At 37.8% G+C, this 10179-nt stretch overlaps 1 protein-coding gene across 1 annotated transcript; it reads left to right on the top strand.

The window, feature by feature from the left end:
* The first annotated feature begins 4616 nt into the window (after positions 1-4616).
* Positions 4617-5107, top strand: LOC107804075 (uncharacterized protein At4g14450, chloroplastic-like). The gene is made up of 2 exons (XM_075218297.1): positions 4617-4960; positions 5086-5107. The coding sequence occupies exons 1-2, from the start codon at positions 4617-4619 to the stop codon at positions 5105-5107; spliced, it is 366 nt and encodes a 121-aa protein (XP_075074398.1).
* The last annotated feature ends 5072 nt before the right edge of the window (positions 5108-10179 follow it).

Here is a 10179-nt window from a genome sequence, read left to right as displayed (position 1 = left end):
TCAGTACCAGGGAGAGTGTGGAGAGTGAGGGCTCCTCCATTAGCTTTCCGGCAACCAGCCTTATCTACTCGCCCTGTCGCGGTACCCACTACCCGACCTTCATCGAGGGCTGCTTCGGTTGAGTCTACGGCCGCGGTTACTCCTGCGAGGGCCGCTTCTCAGGCCGAAGTTCCGACTCGTGCTGTTCGTTCGACGGGCGTGTCTCCGCCCATTGGGAAGAAGATGGGCCATCAAAAAGACGGCGAGTGGAGTTCGATATAGTGCCCCCAATAGTGATTCATCTAGACAACTCTCCTTCGACAGGATCTGGAGAGGGGGTTGTAGTGGCTCCTCCCGTAGTGACAGAACCGGTCGTCGTCTCGGCTCAATCAGAGATTTCTACCATTGTTGGTGGTAAGCAACCTATCGTGGTGGAAGGTCAGATTTCTCGGGTCGTCGTTGTAGTTTCGGACGTACCCTCATCCTCTGCAGTTGGTCGTGCTTCTTCTTCAGCTGCTGAAAGAGGAAAAGGCGTGGTAGTCGACGATTACGAATCTGGATTGGACCTCGACCCTGATTATATCAGGATGTTTGAGGAGGGCCTTACTCACTCGGTAGTTCGTGCGAGAGGCTCGGCCCGTATTCTTGAGATCCCTTCGGATACCAATCTTTTAGGGGAGACGGAGGATCTGGTGCCGCAGTTCAACATGTTATGCTCCGCAGCCGAGAATGCGACCATTCGGTCTATTCCTGATGTTGATTTGATGGATGAGGTGGCTGTTATGGGCTTAAGGGTATGTTCTTACTTTCGCTTTTCCCTCGCCTTTCTTGATGATACGATTCTAACCCGTCTTTACATTTTTCAAACGTATATGGTGGAAGTGGAAATCATTCGCAGGGCCAACATTCGGGCCAAAATTTTCTTGAAGATGTTGGATAAATATTGTCGCTACCACAACAAGTACCGCGAGATGCATGAGCGGCTAAAGGCAAACCCCAGTAATCGGGCTCTTGGTGAGGAGTTGGAGAAAAAGGCCCAGGAATTGATGCAGGCTATCCGCAGCAGGAGTGTGCTTGAGGAGCAACTTCGAATAAAGGATGAGGAGCTCGAGTTAGCCAAGGGGGTCGCCGCAGAGTGCGAGCACCTGTAGGAGAAATTGAGGTCAATGCAGTCGGAGATAGATCAGAACTTGATCAAGGTCGAGGCGCTGAGCGTGGAATGGATGGGGAAATTGACTGCACTGGAGAACAAGGTCGCTGGGTTGGAGAGCATCGAGAGAGCTTGGTCCGCGACTTCGGCAAGGGCGGCGGCCTTAGAGAACACCATCCGCATCCTCCAGTCCGAGCAGGAGTCAGAGAGAGCGACGGCTACCCTTATGGAAGTAAGGCTTGAGGAGCACATTTGCGAGATTGATCAACATGCATCGGTTCTGGGAGATCAGGTCGCAGCACTGGAGGCAGAAAATGGGCGACTGTTGGCTCAGATTGAATCTTCCTCCACCGCCGTTCCCCGCCACATGCACAAACTTAGGGTTTATGCTGAAGCCCAGCGGGATATATACAAGAGTTTATGGGAGGCAGGTACTGTGACTGAGACTGCATATGAAGAGGCGCGAGTGAAACGGGAGGCTCACGTCAACTGCGGGTATGATGCGACGATGCCTATAGATAATGGGGGCACAGACGCCGAAGGAGAACTTCCCGGAGATGGCAGTGGAGAGGGTGGAGATGACGATGCGGAGTAGAGGGATAGTGATATTGATTTGTTTTCTATTGGTTGTTTTCTTCCCAATTTTTCGTTCGTAATCGATCGTCGTTGTTCCTTCTTTCTTTTTTCCCTTTGTTGTTTCTCTCTCTTTTTTCTAGACTGTTGACTTGGGTCTTATGTAATTTGCGACCATTTGCGCGGAGATTTTATACAAAAGAGAATTTTTCGCTGTTATTTGCCTTGTATTCTATTCTTGTTTTCGTTCCGCGTGATTTCGGTGCGAGATAGATTCCCGCATGGCGAGTCCCGGTCTTTTGCACTTTTCGTTGATTCTTGGCCTTAGGAATATTTCGCGCTTTCTCATTGGCGATGGCTTATGGCCTTAAAGGGTGTTATTTCGAACTTATCGAAATAGTAACCTGTCGTCGTTCGATCGAGGTCGAACTCTTCTTTTTGCCGAAGGCCATTGACCTTAAAGGGTGTTATTTCAAACTTATAGAAATAGTAACCCGTTGTCGTTCGATCGAGGTCGGACTCTTCTTCTTGGCGAAGGCCCTTGGCCTTAAAGGGTATTATTTAGAACTTATCGAAATAGTAACCCGTCGTCGTTCGATCGAGGTCGAACTCTTCTTTTTGGCGAAGGCCCTTGGCCTTAAAGGATGTTATTTCGAACTTATCGAAATAGTAACCTATCATCGTTCGATCGAGGTCGAACTCTTCTTTTTGCGAAGGCCCTTTGCCTTAAAGGGTGTTATTTCGAACATATCGAAATAATAACCCGTCGTCGTTCGATCGAGGTCGAACTCTTTTTTTTGGCAAAGGCCCTTGGCCTTAAATGGTGTTATTTTGAACTTATCGAAGTAGTAACTCGTCGTCGTTCGATCGAGGTCGAACTCTTCTTTTTGGTGAAGGCCCTTGGCCTTAAAGGGTGTTATTTCGAACTTATCGAAATAGTAACCCGTCATCGTTCAATCGAGGTCGGACTCTTCTTCTTGGCGAAGGCCCTTGGTCTTAAAGGGTGTTATTTCGAACTTATCGAAATGGTAACCCGTCATCGTTCGATCGAGGTCGAACTCTTCTTTTTGGCGAAGGTCTTTGGCCTTAAAGGGTGTTATTTCGAACTTATCAAAATAGTAACCCGTCGTCGTTCGATCGAGTTCTTGGTGAAGCCCCTTGGCCTTAAAGGGTGTTATTTCGAACTTATCAAAATAGTAACCCGTCCTTGTTCGATCGAGGTAAAACTCTTCTTTTTAGTGAAGGTCCTTGGCCTTAGAGGGTGTTATTTTGAACTTATCGAAATAGTAACCTGTCAACGTTCGATCGAGGTCAAACTCTTCTTTTTGGCGAAGGCCCTTGGCCTTAAAGCGTGTTATTTCGAGCTTATTGAAATAGTAACCCGTCGTCGTTCGATCGAGGTCGAACTCTTCTTTTTGGAGAAGGCCCTTGGCCTTAAAGGGTGTTATTTCGAACTTATCGAAATAGTAACCCGTCGTCGTTCCAGTTTTTGGAGAATCAGACATTTTCTGGGGGAGTCCCAGTTCGTTTGACATTACTTGCATCGGAGGGTGCAACGTCGGAGGATGTGAAACGTTGCTGTTTCACTTAGGTTCGTTCTACGCACATATTGTAGTTTCTTTGTCTGACTCCTGCCTTCCGGCTTAGAGGTATCACCGGCGGGCGGTATTACAGTTGTTTTGCAGTAGTTTTTCGTCCTTTAATTGAGGTGTTTCTTTATTCATTCGCTTGCGCGACCTTTGTGTTTCTGCTTGAGCAAAGAGCAGAGGGTGAGTTAGAATGATACTTTCCTTGCCCCCGTCCGGTGGTCCAATGGAGGAGAACAGGTTGGTAACATTGTTCGTCTTGTTTGGCATATCGATGGTTGGCGGGGCGAAATTTTCCAGGTTTGGTGATTTTGCTCGGCTTTCCTCCCCCTACCGCACTGTGCCTTTGTCTCGCGTGGGTTGGGTTTTTCCTTTGTGCTCCTTTTGGTGGGTGATTGTATTTTTTGTCTTTGATCTGGGAGAAACTAGGAAATTTCACTAAGAAATCCCCACAGATGGCGCCAAATTGTTGGACTCAAAAGATATCGAAACCTTTTTGAACAAATCAATCAAAGAAAATGAAGGGGTAAATCTTAGTCAGGCATAATAAATTCAAGATCAAAGAGCTAATAGTATGGATTGTATATAGGACGAAAAGGATATAAATGATCTTATTGAAATTCAACATTGTGATTCCCATCGATCGATGTGGGATAGCTTTACATGTTTTTCTATAGATTACTTCTTTCTTCTCAAGATTACAACAAGGTAGCTTCCAAGAGAGAAAAGGGTGAGAGAGCCCCTTATTGGAGGTTTTTTCCACTTTATATATGAGACACCTTTACAGTTTGCTTGGTTCGACGTTCTCTCACTCCAAGTATGCCTTGGTCGTTCTTTAGACGTTGCTTCTTCTGATTTGACGGATGTCGAGGACGTCGGATGTAGAGCAGACCATGTCGTCTTTTGTTACCCTATCGCTTGGGCATGACGTTGGTCGATACGGTCGTGACAGTCAGATTTTGACCAATACAAACACAATAAATAAAGTATCTTGTATTTACGTAGAATTCGAAAAAGGATCGCGCCTCAAAGAGTATAATGTAGATAATTCACTCTAATGCAAATATTAATGGTTGTTTCCACGGTTCAGCTCGACCCGTAATAAATAGCAAGTGAATATAGCCAGCTCAAAGCCGAGCTGCTTTAATAAAAGCAACATAAATTTCTCTGGCTCTTTCTTTGACCATTGACTGAATCTCTCTCCACATCCACGTGTTCTCCACATGCCCCTTATATAAACGCCCCTCCCTTCTCTCCTTCGCATTCACACAATCCTCCTTTCTCAATCCCTAACTTTCTCTTCCCTAACACAAATCTCCGATCCAATCATGTCAAACAACCACCGTACTTCCACCGGTGACCGTCGGAATCCTAGCCGGTTACAGCTCCGAGCGCCGGCATCAATTCAAATCAACCGCGTGTCCGATTGGAACGTCGCGATACCGCTTTTATCGCCGTTGATTACTTCTCCGACTTCTCCTGATAACCTGAAATCAGCGATTAATCGTTTCTCTAATTCGAGTAATAATAATAAAGAGGGGGTGAAGAAAGAGTTACCGGAGAAGCCGGTAAAAACGGTGTTTAAGAAATGGCAACATCCTGCGGCGCCGTTTTGTCATGAACCGGCGGCTCCGTTGTTTCAGTTTGTGTGTACAGGAACCAGTAATAGACGGTGAATTTTGATAGATTTAAAAAATCTGAATGTCTTAATTTTAGCTGTTGAAATATACATAGATCTGATTTTAGCTTTTTATAAACGAATTGTCGATAATTTTTTTTTTTTTTTTTTGTTATTAGGATGAAGAATTTGTATAATTAGATTGTTAACAAGTTACGAATACTGATTAAGGAAAGTTTCAGCTCTTCTCATTTTTTTTCTCTTTTGTGATGTGTTGTCTAATTTTAATGCAACTAATGTGAATGATTAGTTGCATTATTTAGTAGAAATGAGTGGAAATGAAAAAAAAAAAAAATAAAGGTAAATGTCGGGGATTGAATATATAGTATTATGCATAAAGAAATATGTTGATTTCTATACCGTATAATTTTTCAACGAAAAAACTGTCAATTAACACCCCTTAGCTTAGGTGGTAGGGGCACACGAAATATACTAATAACGAGTTCAATTGAATTCATTTCGACGTGAAATGCAAATATATTCGTAAAAAATTATCAAAAATAGTAAATATGAATTGATAACTTTAAAATTAAAATAAGTTTAATATTAAATTTTAAAAGATTAAACCCATATAATTTAAATTATAGATCCGCCTGCAAATTTTTTAATTACAAAGAGATAAAGGTAGTAGGATATGAAATTTGAATGGATAAGGTAGAATAGCGGATCTCTTATACATTGAATTTCAAATCATTTGAATTTCATTCCGCTTGTTCTGACCCCTGTAGGATTTTGGTGTTGTATTTAAATCCTTTTATTAAATTCCATTGGGCAATGATACAGGTCAATTTCCTTGTTGGGCAATGTTTGAGTGCTAAAGAATTCGATGGCCGGGTGCAAGTGAATTTCATCAAATAATATTCACGAATTTGATTAAATATTTTTCACTTGCAACCAAACATCGAGTATATTCATCAAATGATCAAAAATATTTCTCACGAAAATAAAAACTTCCATCATATCAAATACAATCTAAAGAGTCCCAATTTTGCCACTAGAATAAAAAAGGCTCCATTTTTTTTTTTATCTATATATGAACTAATCCAATAATCATTTTTTGATCTTTTCGAATATAATCAGATAAAATTAAAACGATAAAAAAAGATTAGGACGATCTCTCTCGCAAGAATAACATACACAAATAAATAAATAAAATTACTATCTTCTACAATGGGGCCCCTCCTATAGTGATGGAAAGTATAGAAAACAAAAACTAAAAGGGCGTCCACTTTGGATGATTGTAAATGATGATTACATCTTTATACACCTTTTTGCTTTTTTTCCTTTCACTCAAATGTTATACTTACAACACGTCTTATTGTTTCTTGTTTATTTTATTTCTGGATACGTATCTTTTGTCCCCTTATTATTTAAGAGATCACAATTCGGAAATCCAATATCATGAATTAATATCTCAGTAATTTGCTATTGGAGTAGTCATAATAATAATAATAATAATAATAATAATAATAATAATAATAATAATATTATTATTATTATTATTATTATTATTATTATTATTACTTAACTTCTATCCCGCTTTTTTTCTTTACAGGCTAAATTATTGGGACAAACTTTTTATAGGGATTCAAGCTTGCGAAATGGTTTATCATTCTTACTCTTGAGTAAAATTAAACTGGCCTTTGACACAAGTGTGAAGCAAGTCTATGCGGAAAGAATAGGAAAAAGCTCTATACGATATGTGAGTTGTTGGTGGAACACGAGTAAGGACTTTGTATGCCCAAGTCCCTTGCTTGAAGGACTATCGCACTTTCAGTGGTACTGAGACTGTCCCTACCACTACCTTTTATCAAGCTGGTTTATAAGAGTTCTGGCTTTCCCAACCGGACAAAACTTCTATGGAATCTAATTTCTTTCGAACCCTTTATTATATTTATATGTGGTCCTAACCTTGCTACTCTTACTTCCACTAGCAAAAGAACTTCTGCTCGTAACATACTCCTACAGATATGATCTTACTTCTTGAAAAGAGCCACTTTAACTGCTAAAGGAACGGGGCAACTTGAGTTAGACGAGAGGTAGGGATGTAATTTCAAAGAGGCTCGCTATAAAAATTAAACCAATTATATTTCCTCGATTAAGTTCATTTCAGACCAACGTTTCTCTCTCTAATACTATATGTTTTTTTTCTTGACCATAAACTTGAAGGGAAAAAAAGGATTTAGTTAAAGAAAGAAGACAAGTCTTTTGAATTGATATGTGGAACATCTATAACTATATTTGCAATGGAGAGTAAATTATTTGTTATTGTCGGTCAATTTAACATGGTAACAACGCAGAAAATCTATAAATTGTCAATCCGCATAACTTAAATTAATTATTTCTAGTATAATTTGAAATTTAATATAAATGATATATCTAGTTCTAATGCAATTCAAGATTACCTTTTATACATTATTAATCATTTTTTAAAAGAAGATTATTAATACGAGAGAACAATTATAATATTACCTCCTTTTTTTTAATTTTTATAATTGATTAAAAGATTACATTCTATAAAGTGTGACTGTGTTGTTTCCACATCTTTACAACTTGCTTGAAAATATGGAAAAGAATAGTAAGAGAGGAGATGAGGTAATAGATTCAACAGCTAAAACATTCCAAGTCTAGGCTGCATAAACCGGCCAAATAAATTATTAGCATTAATTGAGAAATTTGGTTCGATTTTGAATGGTTTATAACGCAAACAAGAAAACACAATCCCTTCAAAAAATGATCCTCTTTTTTTATTCCTAAAATAATCCATTCAACGTCAATACACTAGAAAAGTATTAGATGTCATTTTCACGAAATATTATTAGAGTATTAATATTATTGATACTTTATTATTATTATTATTATTATTATTATTATTATTATTATTATTATTATTATTATTATTATTATTATTATTATAATAATAATAATAACAATAATAATAATAATAATAATAATAATAATAATAATAATAATAATAATAATAATAATAATAATAATAATAATAATAATAATAATAATAATAATATGACTCTTTTAGAAGAAAGTTACCAATATTTTTTGTAGTTTAATTTTGTGCAGGTTTGACTTGTCTTTCGGGAATGGTATTGGCCTATCTACTTGCTGGCCCACGATGTGATGTGGTTAATTAATCCAAATAGTCGCACCCCAACCGCTTAAACTAAAAATAGTCGATGGAGATATAATATATACAAAACTTTTGTATTATATGTGTATAATGAATGTATAATTTATGTATGACTGAAAAAAGTAAACAATGAATATGACCGGCTATTTGGATAAAGATCCCGTTTTCACTACTAGAAATTCGAAAAAACCCGTAAAAACGATTAAAGTAGGTCAGTAATGGCCAATAACCATCCAAAACACGACCATTAACGTGTGGTCGATATTTTGAAGGTCGGAAGGGCATACCGACCAAAGTTGGTCGGAAATTATCGACCAACTTTGATTGGTCAATGAAATTTTAAAAAACATTACCGAAAAAATCGACCAAAGTTGGTCGGTTTTTTCCCACCAAAGTCGATCAGTATTTTAATTATGTAATTAAAAAATGCACCATCTGGGAATCGAACCGGGGTCTGTACTATGGCAGGATACTATTCTACCACTAGACCATTGGTGCATCTTGTTTTAAGACTGTTTTTTATTTTATTTATACTCTTTAATTGTATTTTCGTACGAAAATAACCGACCAGAGTCGGTCGGTTTTATTAAAAATAAAATTACCAACATATTCGGTTGGTTTTTTAAAATGACCGGTCGACTTAACTGACCGATTTCGGTTGGTTTTTTAATAATAATTTTAAATGAAAAACCGACCAAAATTGGTGGGTTTCTTGAAAAATAAATTTTGCAGGACTCAAAAATAGTTTCCCGCATTTTTACCCCAAAGAAAACTGACCAAAGTTGGTCAGTTTCATACAAAAATTTAAAAAATAAAATATTTTGAAAAATCGACCGACTCTGGTCGGTTTTTTGACCGGCCAAAATTGGTCGGTTGACCTTGGTCGGTTTTTACCGAATTTCTAGTAGTGTTTTTTACCCCACTAATTTATGAGTGTCTACTACTGGCATATCTTTTTTCATTTTAAGAAGGAAACTATGTTAACTAATGTTGAGAGCTGTGGGTCCCACTTATTTAAGTATACTATAGTTAGTAGGTAATTAGTTATTGTTGGGGTTTTAAGCATTAATGAAGCTTAAAATAGGGTGAATGGGAAATGGAGAGAACTGAAATTTTTAAGTAAAATTTTAAGTTTTCCCCCTTGGCAAATGGACATTGTCTCATATTGGAAGAGTAAAAGGTTTTTAATAAGTAATTGATCTTCTTCTAGCTCTTAAAGATTTGAGAAGAAGGCAAGCCCGCGCCGTCGTAGTCGCCGCTCGCTCGGCTCGGCTTCAGCTTCGGATTTGGTTAAATGATTGATTGATTAATTAATTTTTTGGACCAAATTTGTTCCATTTTAATAATAAAATATTAATATTAAATTAGAGAATATTAATATTAAAATCCAACCATTTCCATTTTTTCGTTTTCTGTTTTGGTAACAGAAAATTAACTACCCTCTTCAATTTTCTCTCTTTATTGTTGAGTAAATAGTCATTTATGTTATGACATTTATGTTGTGGCCGTTTTGCATTAACAATCATTCTGAAGAGTTGCACCTCTTCAGATTTCAGCCCACATTGGTTATAAATACAAGTCCATTCTCTCAGATTTTCCATACTATTTTCTGAGTTTCTCTTCCTTCTTCTGCATTGTTTTAACTTTAAAGAAAGCAACAGTAAATGTGATTTATTACTGAACTTTGTGTTCGCTGAAACACTAGGGTTAGAAGTATCACTACACCAGTATGTAATTCGTTCTTGGGAGAAAATAATCCATAACCTTAGGTACTAGGAGGGGATTAAATTCCTTAAGGAAACACTGTGAATTCAGTGGGCTCAGATTAATTTTTGTTTCGTTTATATTTCTGTTTATGTTGTTTTATCTTTTCCAGAATTAGTTTACAAATACAGTTTACTAACAAGCTTAAGGAATTTAAATTTGTATTCTGTATTTGTGTTTTGGAGTTTAAAACCTTTGTGATTTTTTACCCTGTTGGAGATTAAAATCTATGTGATTTTAACGTTTGCTTGTATCATTCATTTACAGAAATGACTAAAGATAATGGGAACCAGGATGTTCCAAT

Source organism: Nicotiana tabacum, chromosome 7 (genome assembly GCF_000715075.1).
Source record: "Nicotiana tabacum cultivar K326 chromosome 7, ASM71507v2, whole genome shotgun sequence".
Classification (NCBI taxonomy): domain Eukaryota; kingdom Viridiplantae; phylum Streptophyta; class Magnoliopsida; order Solanales; family Solanaceae; genus Nicotiana; species Nicotiana tabacum.
The sequence above is the reverse complement of the archived record's forward strand: the minus strand, read 5'-3'. Positions and strand labels throughout refer to the sequence as shown.